This window comes from Helicoverpa zea, chromosome 2 (assembly GCF_022581195.2).
Source record: "Helicoverpa zea isolate HzStark_Cry1AcR chromosome 2, ilHelZeax1.1, whole genome shotgun sequence".
Lineage (NCBI taxonomy): Eukaryota > Metazoa > Arthropoda > Insecta > Lepidoptera > Noctuidae > Helicoverpa > Helicoverpa zea.
Genome location: NC_061453.1, coordinates 4,229,337 through 4,244,054, shown reverse-complemented (window position 1 = coordinate 4,244,054; position 14,718 = coordinate 4,229,337). Strand labels below are relative to the sequence as shown.

The window sequence follows — 14,718 nt, the reverse complement described above, 5'->3', positions numbered from 1 at the left end:
ATGCAAAATATTATATAAGAATTCTTCTTTAATCTGCGTCACCTAATAAACGTCAAAAACCGCAGCACAACTTGTTTTGATCAACAAGCTTAAGTTAGGCCATTCAACTTTGAATCTATGTAGAGCCTTGCCGTTAATTTTTTTGACATATTTTCTCTAAGTTACCGCAAATCGTGTTTAAAGATTTATAAGTTCATAATGGATAATGTTAAGAAAGTTCATTCTTATTATAAGCAGATAACCCAATTTCAATCTCAATTTGGTTAAGTCTTGGCTAAGTACTTCGAATTGAGGACTTTAAGCCGTGGCCAAAGGTGACACAACTTACGTTAGTCGCAGTGCGGCATAAGAATTTTCTTACTACCTCTAAAATGATTAAGTATAATCGTTGGTTTGTTCTAAGTACCAATCAAACAAAAAGTAAGAAATAATTTTGACACAGGGAGCACCCACGAAACACCACTCTAAAAGGAGGTTTATGTACCCGATAAACAGTTTATAGCTTGTAAACATACAAACTACCTATCTCAAATGCAACAGCAATCTAGTTTTCCTGTCGTATCAATGACTTACATTGGTGACGAAGTCCTCATTTTCACCAAAACCGATGCACAAGCACCACACAAAGAGATCCAATCCAAACGAACAGTAGTAGGTACCTCCAAAGCCCAAAGTTTATTCTGCAGTAAGGTTCTACCTGCAATTTCAAACGGAACTCCGGCTCAAAGTAATTAGGAAACTGGAGCCGAACCGTTTTGTATCGGTAGCCTAACAGGTTCCCTCTAACTATGGATCCTATTCAGTTAAGCAACAAACTTGCAACTTTGTACGTATTTATTGCAGCTCGAGAGGAAGCGCCACATCGGCAATGACATCGTCAACATAGTTTTCACAGACGACTCCGTGCACAATACCTTTAATCCGCAGTGCGTCAAAAGCCATTTCACACGTATCCTTTTATCAATATTTTTCAGTATGCGCCATGTATGTTTTTATTGCTCTCTACTGGAGCTCGGTTTTGATATTTTCAGTTCCTCGGATATTTGCTTTTGAATTTTTGAATAAATTGTTTTTGTTGTGTGACAGAAGATGTTTGAAACATAACCCTATAATTCTGTTCGTGAATACATAGTAGGTTATGAGCTCGAACAACTGTTTAACATAATATAAGATACTTTCCTTATAGACAAAACAGATATATTCGCAGTCGTTTCAGAAGTAGAGGAAGGATACAAGTTAAGCGTGTACAGTGATGATACAGTGCCACCATTTGGGCCTTCCTTACCTTGTCCGCCGATATTTAATGATCCACAATTATTTAGGGAGTTTTTACTGGTAAGTTCACGTGATCATGTTATACGAGAAACAGTTCTGAAAGAAGTCGTATTTATAACATCAATAGGTTACGGATAACGTAACCTAAATAATTTTTTTATCATTTTATGAAAAAATATTCGTTACTCAAAGAACTATATTATTTTATAACAATTCAAAATTCTCAGGTAAAATTAATGAATGGAGAGAAAGCGGCCTTCCAAACGCCGACATTTGCATTAAAACGACAACGAACCCTCGACACGCTAATAAGGGACATCTACGCGGAACACTGCTCCGACCACAAGGTGGTAAGTTTCGCTTTGACACGGACTTTAAAACTTTTTACACTCCCTCAATTAAAAACATTTTTCTTAGGGATTGTTCACACCAAACGTATTGTCCGCCGCTGACTGTGAGTATACTCACAGTCGGCCTCAGTGTGAACGTCGACTCAATCTGCAGTACGCGTACTCACCAAGCCGACAATAGGCTATAGCGTACGATGCGCTACATGTGTGAACAAAAGAATACGCTCGTGTAGGTTCACACTAGATGCGTACGCTGAGCGGCCGACTATTCTACACATAAAAGAGCTCAGTATTTGAAGTTGCTCGTAGTATTTTATAAACGATCTCTGAGATCACTCGTGGTTCCCATACGATAAAACTAGTGTATTTTTTAAAAAAATCGGACGTTTACTGATATTTCAATTAAATGATGCGCATTCAGATAGTTGCCATTTGCGAAGCTCTAGAGGAAGACGAAAATAATAAAAAGAAGAGATTGTGGGTACATCCCTTAAATTTGAAGAGATGTTTTCTTGGTCAATTTCATACTTTATATTTCGAATATAGACTTTATCCAAATAAGTTCAAGAAATACAAAAACATTCGATGAGTTACTATCTTTAATACGTATAAGTTTATATAAAAGGGACACTAATTATCGACGTGCTATTCAGCCAGAAGAAAGATTGACAATTACTTTAAGGTAAGAGGAAAACAACTTGTACTGTAATCAACACTTATTTATTATAATCAAATCAATCACGTTTAAACAATTGCGAAAAGAACAATGTCAGACGTCCATAGTAACTTAGGCTCAATAAAAATATTTCATGTACAGTGAAAATTCTTACAGTTTCTTGTGTAGTTTCCCGCTGATCCCCCCAAAGGATTGTTCCCCCCAAAAAATCCCCCGTGGGCAGAAAATACCCCCAAATTTGAGGGGAATCCCCCCAATCTGGCATCACTGCGCGGCGGTGCGGACGCGGCGGAGCGGCGGTGCGTACGCGGCGGAGCGGCGCTATTCGGCAACTGCGTCCGCGTAGCCAATCCGCGTCCGCCGTGCATAGTCGCGTAGTAAAATAATCGGCTACTGAGAGTCAGCTACAACAGACGACGTAACAGCGTATAGTCGGTTCGGTGTGAACGACAATTTCAATATATATGGAAAAGCAATAAACTGCGTAACGCGCGCTCACAGTCAGCGGCGGACAATACGTTTGGTGTGAACGATGCCTTACTCATCTTCTTAATTAGAACACAGATAATTTAAATTACGAATCATGTTCTCTTCTGTGGCCATACAACCATGGCCTATATCTACAGAGACCGTGTCATATTAGGTACATTTATGGTAAATGCAATGCCTAAGTGTTTCATGCTACGCGCTTGTAATCGAAAACATGCGTTACCCACTTGCAAGTATTTGTTAGAACATTTTGCGCGGCTTCTAGTTAGGTTATAAACAAAGCAACAAAGCTTGTAGTATGCTTAAGAACTTAAGCTTCTACATAGAGAAACTTTACGCTGTACTTGGTTCATAAGTTTGAATAACTTCGTTGTATGCAGTTTCTGTACTCTATATTTTCTTATACGCTCATTTTACTACCTCACTAACATCAGCATTACGCAAGTAATTAGATATGCTTACCTACTTCCATTTAAAACTAAAAAATGTTTTTCTTTCACTTCCAGATCATATTCATATCATTATCATCACGCCTGTGATCCAAGATCGACTAGCCTGGGGCATAGATTCTGTTGAATGCTTCCATATTGAAAATGAGACCCTAACCCCAAAAATAAGCGACGAGCCTTCGACGACAGATCTTCATTGCTCCAAATCATGACAAAAACCGAAGAACCTTTTTCTTGTATTTCACGTTCTGAACTGGCAAACAGCGAACATTCCTTACCTTCTTTAACATCCTTCTCCATCCTTTTACCATTAGAGCATTCAGCTTTGGTAGACTGTTCTTCTAAGTAATTTAGTGATATTTTCAGCCCATGCTATCTCGACGAGCTCTCTCGGACGTGTGGTCTGGAGGCGCGGGTGCGGGCGGCGCCGGCGCGGCTAGGACTGAACACTTCTTGCACGTGGGACAAGCGCTCAAACTCGATGCTGTGTTGCGTGGCGATGCACCCACTAGTCTAGTGTCATCAGGTAGCTAGTCTGATATCTGATTTGAAAGGTTGGGCTATGTAGCAAAGTTCTTTGTAATTAAATCTTCCAATTAAGTCAGCATGTACTGAACTGAAAGACCTTTCCAGAGATCTTATAACATTTTTGGTCAAGCGAGAATACAGTGCCACTTCACTAAACAGTCTTGTTATTGTAACGCAATAAACGTATTCAGGATGTGGCGGTTCCCGGCGAGCCCCTTGGGAAGGTAAGGTGTGGCGCGCTGCACCGCTGCCGGCGACGCCGGTCTGTGCGGAACAACTGGCTGAAGGACGGCTATTGCTATCTACCACTTCCAACACGTACATTTTAGAAGGTAGGTACTTTTTTCAACTGACTTAGCTGTTATAATTAGGTCCATACACCCATCCAAAGGCACACACTTAGATTTATCATTAAGGGAAACACTGAATAATTCAAATACGTAGTAACAACAACCGACCGGGTTATTTTAAACTCTGTAGACCTTAAAAAGAGATCAACCATCAGGTGCGTTTAGGCCTTATCTCACATGCAATTTCAAAAATTCTTGGCAACAACTACAAAATTATGAAAACTTGCAGAAAGTGGAACAACTCGAGTAGTATTAAGATGGGAGGGTTGCGTACGAGCTGCTAGAGTGAGCGAGCGAGCGGGTCTGTTCCGCGTGGGTGCGCGGGTGGTGGCGGGCGGAGGGTCCACCACGGGAGGCGCGGGGGGCGCGGGGCTGTACGCCCTGCCCGTGCAGGAGCTCTGTGCAGGGGCCTGGGCCATGCGGCCGCTGCAGGACTGCAAGCACGCGAGGCTGCCACGGACTAAGACTGCGCATTATTTTGATCTGCTTGAAACTGGTAAGTATCAATTCACCACCTAGGCCGAAGATTGATATGAAAAATTTTAAAGTTCCTCAAAAATTGTCATTGAAATCGTGTCTTCAGGTGAAGGAGGTAAAACCACATTAGCAGTAGCAATTGGCAGAAGAGTAATGATTATGATTGAAGAATCAAAGACTGACAACGAGATGGGATTCGAGTACACACATATCAAAGTAAGTTCGATTCTGCAAAAGCATCTATGTACGACTAAAAAGAAAGGTTTCAATGATCCGAATCCTAAACATTGGAAACGTTCATTACAGGATATTCAACTTAGCGAATCTCCCATACTGATCAAACTTATGGACGGAGAAGTAGGAATAATGGTAGTTGGATACAAACATCACTGGGAAGTTTTAGAATCTGGAACTGGCCAGGTAAATTCAGAACTCTCTAAAATCAATATAGCAAAAGACTCCAGTAACAATAAATGCTACTAATTTGTTAATTTACAGGCTGTAAAAAGAGCTGAGAACTCTGAAGATAGCGGACCGCGTCGTGGAACTCTCGTCAACGCTTTACGTATAGGAGATGAGAGGGACGGACAAATTGTTTTATGTTATAATCGTAAGCACTATTCTCATAAATTCAAAGTTAATATTTTAGGAACTTAGAATATTTATTGAATTTAAACTGCTTTCAGATACGTGTCATTTTGAAAGACTAACGAGCAAAGGACTAGAAAGTGATACTGAATACGATTTTCATTGGACAACTGTGCCTGCAGCAGTAGGTAAGGACAACAAAATATAGGCATTATAACCAAAACCTAATAGTAGGTACTTCGAAATACAATTTGCATCTCATCTCTCTATCAAACTCGATTTGTACCCCAAAACTTGTTTCAGTAAGTAAACGTCAATATATTGTTTCAGTATGTGCTTTCCCCTACATTATGGCATTTGCCGAAGATTTATTAGAGATACGACTAGTTGCTAATGGATCCCTAGTACACGCAGCCTGCATACCTGGACTGAAATTGCTTTGCGGGCGAAGAGTAAGTACTACTATTCGTAATTTGAAATACAGCGAGGCAGTAGGCTTTTAACAGATATACTCTGAAACGGTTCAATGTAACATTGTTTAATTTGAACTTGCAATTCAAGGTTTATATCAGTTTCTGCGAACATTTGGAGCGTCATTAGTACCCACATATCGACGTCCTAAACCAACTGAAGGTCTGGCACGAAACGTATTAGGACCAAAAAATCACAGCCTTTATAAAATCTCGCTTCATTTGTTATAACAATTCTTGTCTAACTGTGTTTGCGTAGGATGGGATTAGGTCTCCATTTAGACGAGATTCGTATAAACTTAAGCTTGTGGCACATTATAGCAGCACCGCAATAGCACGGCTGCAGCACGGCGTCGCCTCGAATTAAGACTACGGCTAGCTGCCAGCGCGCCAACCACGCGCTGTCCGCTCGCCGTCGGCGCGCCGTCCGCTCGCCGACAGCGCGCCGGCCGCGCGCCGGCCCCGAGGTGTAAGCTTGCTGTCACCGCAAACTCAATATTATTTTAAGACGATTATGATTGATGTTATGATTGAACACGACGTAATGACGTTGTTTCGCTGCCGGCTCGGAGTCGGCGCGCAATTAGCACGCCGTTGGCGCGCTGTACGCATGAGGTCCGCTCGCTTGCAGCACGCGGGCGGCGAGTCGAGTTGTGTGGAAGCGGCAAGCACGCTGACTGCTCGCCGTTGGCTTTTTCATATTGACATTACGAAATATATTATAATATACACGATTTAATGCTCTAAATTGAATGACAACTTAAATGCTGGTGTGGAGCCGTGCTGTTGCGGTGCTGCTATAATGTGCCACAAGCTTTAACATATTTTTTCGAAATAACCTTTTCAAATGGGAGCATAATGGGTTGGATTACCAAGAGATAAAAAGTAGAAAGCCTGCTTTAGTGACACAACTGAAGTTTCAGGATATATTCTACGTGGCATGCGCACCGGAATACGTGCCTTTGAGTCGGGAGATAGATCCGTGCCTCAGTCTACACGACGAGCTCGTCCGACAGATGAGCAAGCAGTGTGGACCTTATTCCCTTGATGAAGATGAAAATCATGACAGGTAAGCCCTAGAACGAATACGTGAAACTTAGTCAATCACATTTCGTTTAAAATGGGAGATAAGTTGCCAAGGGGTATCCAAATTGATGAAAGTCCAACTTTTGGAGGTGTAAAATAGACACCAACAGAATAATAGCTACAAACAATAAAAAAACTCTTGAACGGATACAGTCGAAGAACAAAATTTTACGCGTTGTTATTTATTGTCAACAGAGGAGACCCCTACAATATCAATCGCACCGCCCCTTCGGAGAATAACTCGGCATCAAGCAGAAGTAGCTCCATATCGTCCGAACAGGAGAATATCAGACCACCGCTGACGAGGATGGCTCCCATATCACCACCCACTTCTCCACAAGGTATGTACAGAATAATGAGACGGATATTACAATAAATTTGTTTGTGAAGCTTCAATTTTATCTGTTGGCAATTAGTTAAGATTAGAAAACTGGATTATAAAGTTTGCAATTGGGACAATTTGAAACCTCCGATTTGTATACAAACAAACTGATCCCTAGAATTTATTCGGAAGATAATGGCTTTTGGAAACGAATGAATAGTTTCCAGAAAATTTGCTTTAAATGGTAAATATCATTTCCAGTTCTACCAGAAAACAGCGGGCGCTGTGTACGAATCTACAAGATTCCTCAGAGCAACCTGAGTGCAGGAGCATACCAGCGACAGTCCGTCTCCGCCGACCAAGTGGTCACATCATATTTCTCAGACAGGTGACGCCTATTAAATTGACTTATAAACATCCCCTAAAAATATACGGGATTAAAACATCTATAACCTGCAATTTAATTTCCAGGCCAAACAGCATTCGCCAGAGACTAGCAGAACTGAGACTCGACAGCAAATCAAGAGGAGGAGGTGACGACGAAACTTTATAAGTGACAAATACACAACCAATCTTCGTAGCTTGTTATCGAATACGGAACCAGGTGCACAATTATAAATTATGAGTAGGTAGATATACAACCGTAGGTACCTAAAGGTATTAAGAGTTGGAAAGTTGTCTGCACACGACGGAACTTTCTGAATCGCAAATATATAGTCTTAGGACCACTGTAGAGAGCTCCACCTAAAGTTATGTCGTGTACAAACAACTTTAAATGTCTAGATAAAATTAAAAATAGCTATTTTAATTCAAGTAGACACGTTACCTGTAGCCATAGAACGAGTAGATACTAGATGGATACTTTTGAATGGCAAAGATGTGATATAACAAATATGGGTGATGTGTAGTGAACAGAACTATATTTCCTACTAGTAGAGTGTATGAGAAAATCAGTATGAAGCTATTTTACGTTGACAATTGTAATATTCTATCATTGTTGCAATATTTGAGATATATATCAGAAAGAATGCTATAACAATAGTTATATTCTCTTCCCTGCTATTGAAATAAGAAAATTAAGAATCGTCTAAATAAACCTACATTACTAATTAATTGCTCTGCACAAAATATATGCTCAATATAAGGGAAACATACTGTAAAACAAAATTATATTAAAATTAACAGTTACGATGTAGATGATCGTTCAATGTTAAATACTATTGGATAAGAAATTTTATGACCTAGCAAGAATTTTTACAAAAAATATACAATGTACAGTGTAACTACAGATATCGATGTAATTCAAATAATATATACTTACTTAATTAAATACTGAATCTCATGTATAATATTCTAGTCACTTGACTTCAACATGTAAGACAAAAAAGTGATGTAAAATAGTTCTCTTAGGATTAAACGATTTCTGAAGAAATGATTATATTATATCTCTCGAAAGTCTATTTGACACCAGAAAAGAAGTGCCATCCAATTATTTGGTTATCTTTCTAGACTTAATAGTATAAAACTGTAATATTTTGCGATGCAAGAGAATTGAAACCTTATTTAAGTGTTAATACAAATTATCTTCAATGTACATAGAGTAACAGTAGCGTTAACATTTCAAATGTATTAATTAAAGTTACCTATTTACTTGTATTACAGACAATCTTGTAGTGTGTTGAATGTTTCAATGTCGTGCGAAAATGTATATTACTTACCAAAGAAAAGAACCAAACTGATAGCGATAAGTTTAAACCATAAGAATTATTATGAATGCTGATACCACGTGAGATTTAAATTTATATGCGTACAATGTGTAGTCATAAAGTTTTGTCCAATTGAAAATGAAATATTTGTAAGCTTTCATTAGTAACCTATGAAGAAATATCCAAACTAGATCATTGTTTTAATTATTTCATAAATATTATAATGATAATGTATGTGTCCCAATGTATGTTGAAAGATTAGTGTAAATAACAAATTAAATATGAATGTAATTTTTTATAATATTTCTCAGTTTATAATTGCGCCGTTTATAGTTCCCTCTTCGACATAGTCAAAGTTACGAAGACCATAGAAAATATAATATTATAAGCAGATTCGATGTATCATATAAATATTTTTATTGCGGTATCCAAAGTTATGGAAGTACAATTGCCTGTGAGAGATATTTGAATACCTCTGAAAGAAAAGTTATAATGATGTTATAGTAGTTCACAAGTTTATTAAATAACTTTATATATTTTGAATGAGTGTATAAAAGTCGCATGTACATTAATGAAAAATATATATTTGGATATTTAGTTATGAAAATGCGTGCGTGGTAAATGTATACTTTTAAATGCACATAATTTTAGCGTCAGTATTAGTAAAACGACGTATTTTCAACTAATGTGCATGCGGAAAAATCCTAAATCACTTGTTTCAACAAAATGTGATATTGTGTGAAACAAAATTAAAATAGCACATTGTATGAAATTAAATTTATTGTTTATATCATATACGTAGACAAAATTAATGTAAATTAATTATAATAATTCATAATAAACCCGAGATACTGAACAAATATAAGTGTAATATATTTAACAAACAACTGTTCCAGTAACAAATATACCTACTTATATAATGTAGGGTTTTACTCTGTTATTTTCTCTGAGGTTTAAAATAAATGTCTGTTCAGAACCTGTCTTATATATTTATTACACTCTACAAATACCTGAAATACCCCTAACATTATAGCTAAGTAAGTCATCCATAAATCTAGTCCAAACTAATAAACACAATATATTAAAATTATGATAAAAGTTAGCTCCTTAAAATATTAATTAATAAAATAAAATTCATAACTACAATAATTAATTGTAAGTTCATAGAAACTTGGGCTGCTGTTTCAAAGCAGTTATGTCTAAAAACCTGGGCATCTCACCTGGCGACGTCGATTTTGGTGGCGGTTGTACACCTGAAAATAAAAATAGCTCATCATTTTTACAATACTTTTAAATCATCATCATCATCTCAGCCATAGGATGTCCACTGCTGAACATAGGCCCCTTAGATCTCCACAGATACCTGTACTACCACTGTATACTTTTAAATATGTATCCGAATTCCCTCAATTACACAATCATAATGTGATAAATAATTATAATAAAAGACGATTAAAAACGAAAAAACCATAGAATTGTTTTTCAAAATTTGTGTAGTCTAGTTTATATGCAGAATCTAATCAGCTATATTATAAAGATACACACCTTGCAACAATTTATGCCTTTCCATATAGTTCTTAGTAGCAAAGGACATGTCAATCGGCATAGGAGGCCTCGAGGCCACCGCTGGCCGTTGTGGCGCCGCCACTGGCCCGTTCTTCAGGTACTTGGCTGCTAGTTGGTTCATCTTCAAACTGGTGTCAGTGGACGCGTAGATATGCGGTTGATGCAGACCGAGAGGATCGTCTCCAAACTTCACCCTATAATAACACATTATTGGCTTAAGACAAATCACAAAACATATTCCTATAAATTCCATTGAAGTTAAAAATAAATAAAAAAAAAAAAAAAAAAATAAAAAAAAAATAAAAATAAAAATAAAAATCTTTTATATTCAGGCGCCAAGGCCCATAAAATGTTAGTAACAAAAAACAACTTAACCTATGTTAGATAATTACAATCTATAAAATAATAATAATAGAAAAAATACACCGCCTGATTCACTGGAAGGGTTCTCAAGTTGCATGTAAAACAAAATAAATGTAAAATAAATGTAATGCAAAATAAATTAATGGATTTTATTTACCTTTTAGTAACACTAACATTGGTCTTGTCAATTTGCATTTGTACAGTCTGCATCTGTTGTCGAGTGTTCCTGTACAGGGCACTGGCTGACGAAGGCATATCCGAGTCTTGCAACATACCATTCACATGAGTCTGGAAATTTCATTTAAACAATTGGATAAATAGGTATGAATAATTTCAAGTAGTGAATAAAATAAGTAATGATATTACCATAACTTTATTGTAATAAGTCCACCCAACATTGGATTGGTCATCACTGCCTGTGTCTGAACTGGAAATGATAAAAATATTATTATTTATAGCACTACTATAACATTCTTAAACATTTATTTTTTTTGTCCTGAAGATAAACTTACTCGCTGTAGTCTCTTATGTCCAAATATAAACTCTGTTCAGGTGACATGAGTGGTGTAGTAGCATTATCTATTTGTACATCATACAGGCTCATTTCATTTAATGTTTTCTCTTCATTCATACCAGCTGGTTGGAGTACACCACCATTCTTTGCAGCATTTACCAAAGCATTTCCTTCAGCTTCAAACTCTGCTCGCATAGTTTCACCCACAGGTGCAATACCATCCAAGAAGTTTGGATTAGCAGTTTGGCCTTTGGATACAACCTCTTTTATACTAATTTGGGACCTGTTGCATTGTATTTGAGCATTTTCATTTGTTTTCACAACCTCTTTATTGATAACTGTGGAAGTTCTAACCATTTCAAAGCTGGTCATGACTCCTATTGATATTTTATGCTGTTCCTTACCAACTGTCTCAATAGCTACATGATTTGTTAAATGGCTTTGAGCAGGTACTTGTGTTTGCTGACTAGATGAGATGAACTTGTCTACTTTCTCTTGCAGCAATTGTAATTGCTCATTCTGAAGCTTAATAATCTTGAAAAGATCAGATACAGTTGGTTCCCTTTTCTCCTTAGAGATATTGGTTTGTTTTTCAACCTGCATAGAATCGGAATTCTGGCCTTGCTCATATTTTTCAATGGCCCATGTCTTTTTATCAACAGCATTCATTTTTGGGCTGGTTGCTTGGTCTCCACCACACATGTTGTGTTGGCATTGTCTAGGAGCAGGAGTGTTGTTACAACATGAACATCTGTTAGGCTGTGGTGGTAAACTGCAAGGGCAATGACTATGTCTTGTAACATTTTGTACTGGAAATTTGGGCTCACAATGAGCTAAGTTATGAACAGCCGGTGTGTTTGTGATATAACTCGGAGTAGCAACTTTTTTAATGCAATGATGACATCTACAATCCTCATTACCAAAACCAGTAGGCTGTGAGAGAGCTTGATTAATATTTTCTGTGGGTTTAATTGCTGCCATTTGCACCATTTCAGACTTCTTTACAAATGGGTTATTTTCCTTGTCTAGACTTAGCTTATTGAATTGCTTCTGTATTGGATTCATATCTAAATGAAATTTGTCTAAATTATCCCTTTTAATAAAGAAATCATTGTCTTTAATGAGAATATTTGGTGGTTTCACTGAATTATCCCTAGTTGTAGAAGTCTGGGGCGGTGTATTAACTTGAACAACATCTTTAACACTGTTTTGATTGCTATTAATGTCTGCAGGCTTGAGGATAGACCTACAAAATGTAGGCATTCGTGGCTCATGGTAGGACGCATCAAGCAAACTTAATTCTAAGTCATTAGACGGTGACCAGTCTGGACCCTTCTGATAACCCGGCAATGGTGTTTTGTTCATCATTGGATACGGAGAACCGTTGCTGCTCTCGAACAGTTGCATAGGATCGTCACTGTATGGCAAAACTTTCGGTTGACTATAGAAGTTAGGCAAGTTTGCATGACGGTTATAAGGCAACTGTCTGTCTATCATAGGACGAGGTGAATGGCATTCACGGTCGTTCATATTGATAGGTTTTAAAACTTTCACAGGACTCTCGAACCGAACTTTCTTCATTTATGTCCGTGGCTCTGAATTATGTCGGTCAACCCAAGACAAACTACGATATGGTCTTTAAAAAAACATCAGACGTGATCGCTTAACATTTTGAAGACAAGAATATTATAAAATATCTTTAAAATTATGACAAACAAATCACAAGTATACTAAAATAAAGTGCACAACAAAGTTTTGAAAATACTCGTCACTTTCTGTCAGGAGTTCTTTGACATTAACATTTTTTTTTTTTTGTAAACTCTCATGGTACGTTCACACGCGCGCGTTCAAATCGACATTCAACGGGCACAGTCACGTTCACGAGCGTGTAAACGGTACGCCCGAGCCCGTGAACGCGCCCGTGCCCGTGAATGCCGCGAACCGGGCGAGTGTCGGTTTTTTGGCAAAGTTCAAAGGATGAATGTGCGGGCGCCCGGCGACTGTTTACACGCGCGCGGGCAGTCAGTCTCTCCTGCGCTTTCGTGACGATTAAACGTTCTAAGAAAGTCGCTACGATTGGAGATTACAACATGACGGAATGGTTAACGTCGTTCATCATTTTGATTCTTTTTCCAATAAAAATAAGTTAATCCAAAGGCTATGACAGCAACAACACCAAGATCCTCGCTGCTCGCCATTCTTGCACTGACTGACACGACGGCGCGCGTGTAAACAGCTTGAATGTCCGCTTGCCCGCGACGGGCTGCACGCCGCGCTGCCCGCCAGGCAGCCCGCCGGGCTGCGCGGCGCGCGTCTGAACGTAGCATCAGATTAACGAATACCAACATTACCAACTTCATGGAGTAGGCATAAGTTAAAAATTAAAGAAATCCGGTTTTTGACATGTTTAAAAAAATATTTCAATAGTATTTATATGAAACGTAAACAGAAACAAAACAATTTCTTGTTATATGTTAACAAACAGTTCTTGTTTTCTTTAGAAAAAATACCAAGTACAAAAAAGACCTAGCTGTTTATAGCAGGCTGTAGCTATATAGCTTGGCAACAAAATTACAAACGTCAAACTTGTTTTCATTTTAACTGTCAGACTGCGCCTATTTTGAGGTTAAATCATATTTGGATTTAATTGAATAAAAAATGAATAGGCAACTGCTAAAAGTGTTCAACCCTTTGATTTCGGTAACGAGACCGAAAGGATACAAAGCGCCAGGGGGAATTCGTTATCCAGGTGGCATAGTGTACTACCCAAGGTAATAAATTATGTTGCTGGGGAGTTTGTTGCGCCACTTCTTCCCAGCAAAAACACAGGAAGTGGTGAAGGGCGGGCGTTTTGGGGGCTGTCTTTTGTTTTTGACGTTCGAAAAGTGCTGATTTATCAGCCTAATTTGAATAAACGATTTTGAGTTTGAGTTTATGCTAGCACTACTTATTTCATAAATCATTTTTTATATCAATCAATTCAATTAAACTCATTTCCAGAGATCCAGACCACAAAGATCCTGAACACACACCATCAAAGTTATTCAGAGTCGAACGTGTTAAATCGTCCAGACACCAGCCATACTGGCTTAAAGATATACTCAAAGAGATGCACATTTTGGAAGGTGTAAGTAGAAAACTCACCATCTATATAAGTTACAAACTTGCAGCAAGGCATTCATTTATTCATTATAAAGAATAATATAAGTTAATCATTCTTCATTTACTAATTTCTTTAAACATGTCCGCCCCTAAGACAACCCACTGACCAAAAGCTGTGATATTAGCTATGAAAATAATTGATCAAATTTTCAATTTCAGTGTGAAAATAGAGTAGCTATAGTGAAGAACATACCTGAGGTGAACTCAAAGCTTTGGAAAGTTAAGCATTTAGTGAAAATAACACCAATAGTATTCCCATATGGAGAGCCTACTAAGGATGATATCAACTATACAGTTGTAAAGGAAAATGGCCAATGTTTGGTCACTAAGAAGTTGGAACCAAAGGC

General features: G+C 37.9%; 2 protein-coding genes across 4 annotated transcripts in view; one reads left to right on the top strand and one right to left on the bottom strand.

Annotated features, from left to right (window-relative positions):
• Positions 1-9,742, top strand: part of LOC124636924 (GTPase-activating Rap/Ran-GAP domain-like protein 3) — a 113,542-nt gene extending 103,800 nt beyond the window's left edge. The window contains exons 10-24 of one of the 3 annotated variants that reach the window (XM_047173211.1): positions 844-949; positions 1,196-1,335; positions 1,503-1,622; positions 3,606-3,765; positions 3,959-4,099; positions 4,347-4,613; positions 4,701-4,810; positions 4,901-5,014; positions 5,093-5,204; positions 5,281-5,370; positions 5,513-5,634; positions 6,570-6,721; positions 6,934-7,079; positions 7,322-7,448; positions 7,532-9,742. In XM_047173211.1, coding sequence (XP_047029167.1) covers positions 844-949; positions 1,196-1,335; positions 1,503-1,622; positions 3,606-3,765; positions 3,959-4,099; positions 4,347-4,613; positions 4,701-4,810; positions 4,901-5,014; positions 5,093-5,204; positions 5,281-5,370; positions 5,513-5,634; positions 6,570-6,721; positions 6,934-7,079; positions 7,322-7,448; positions 7,532-7,613 — 1,989 coding nt within the window. In that variant the 3' untranslated portion in view covers positions 7,614-9,742. Of the gene's footprint in view, positions 1-843; positions 950-1,195; positions 1,336-1,502; positions 1,626-3,605; positions 3,766-3,958; positions 4,100-4,346; positions 4,614-4,700; positions 4,811-4,900; positions 5,015-5,092; positions 5,205-5,280; positions 5,371-5,512; positions 5,635-6,569; positions 6,722-6,933; positions 7,080-7,321; positions 7,449-7,531 lie in introns of all 3 variants that reach the window. The other 2 variants (XM_047173220.1, XM_047173201.1) reach the window with 2 other exon arrangements.
• Positions 9,529-12,990, bottom strand: LOC124636939. The gene is made up of 5 exons (XM_047173232.1): positions 11,208-12,990; positions 11,062-11,122; positions 10,853-10,983; positions 10,312-10,526; positions 9,529-10,019 (listed from the first exon to the last, which is right to left on the bottom strand). The coding sequence occupies exons 1-5, from the start codon at positions 12,788-12,790 to the stop codon at positions 9,928-9,930; spliced, it is 2,082 nt and encodes a 693-aa protein (XP_047029188.1). The 5' UTR covers positions 12,791-12,990; the 3' UTR covers positions 9,529-9,927.
• Positions 12,991-14,718: the final 1,728 nt, after the last annotated feature.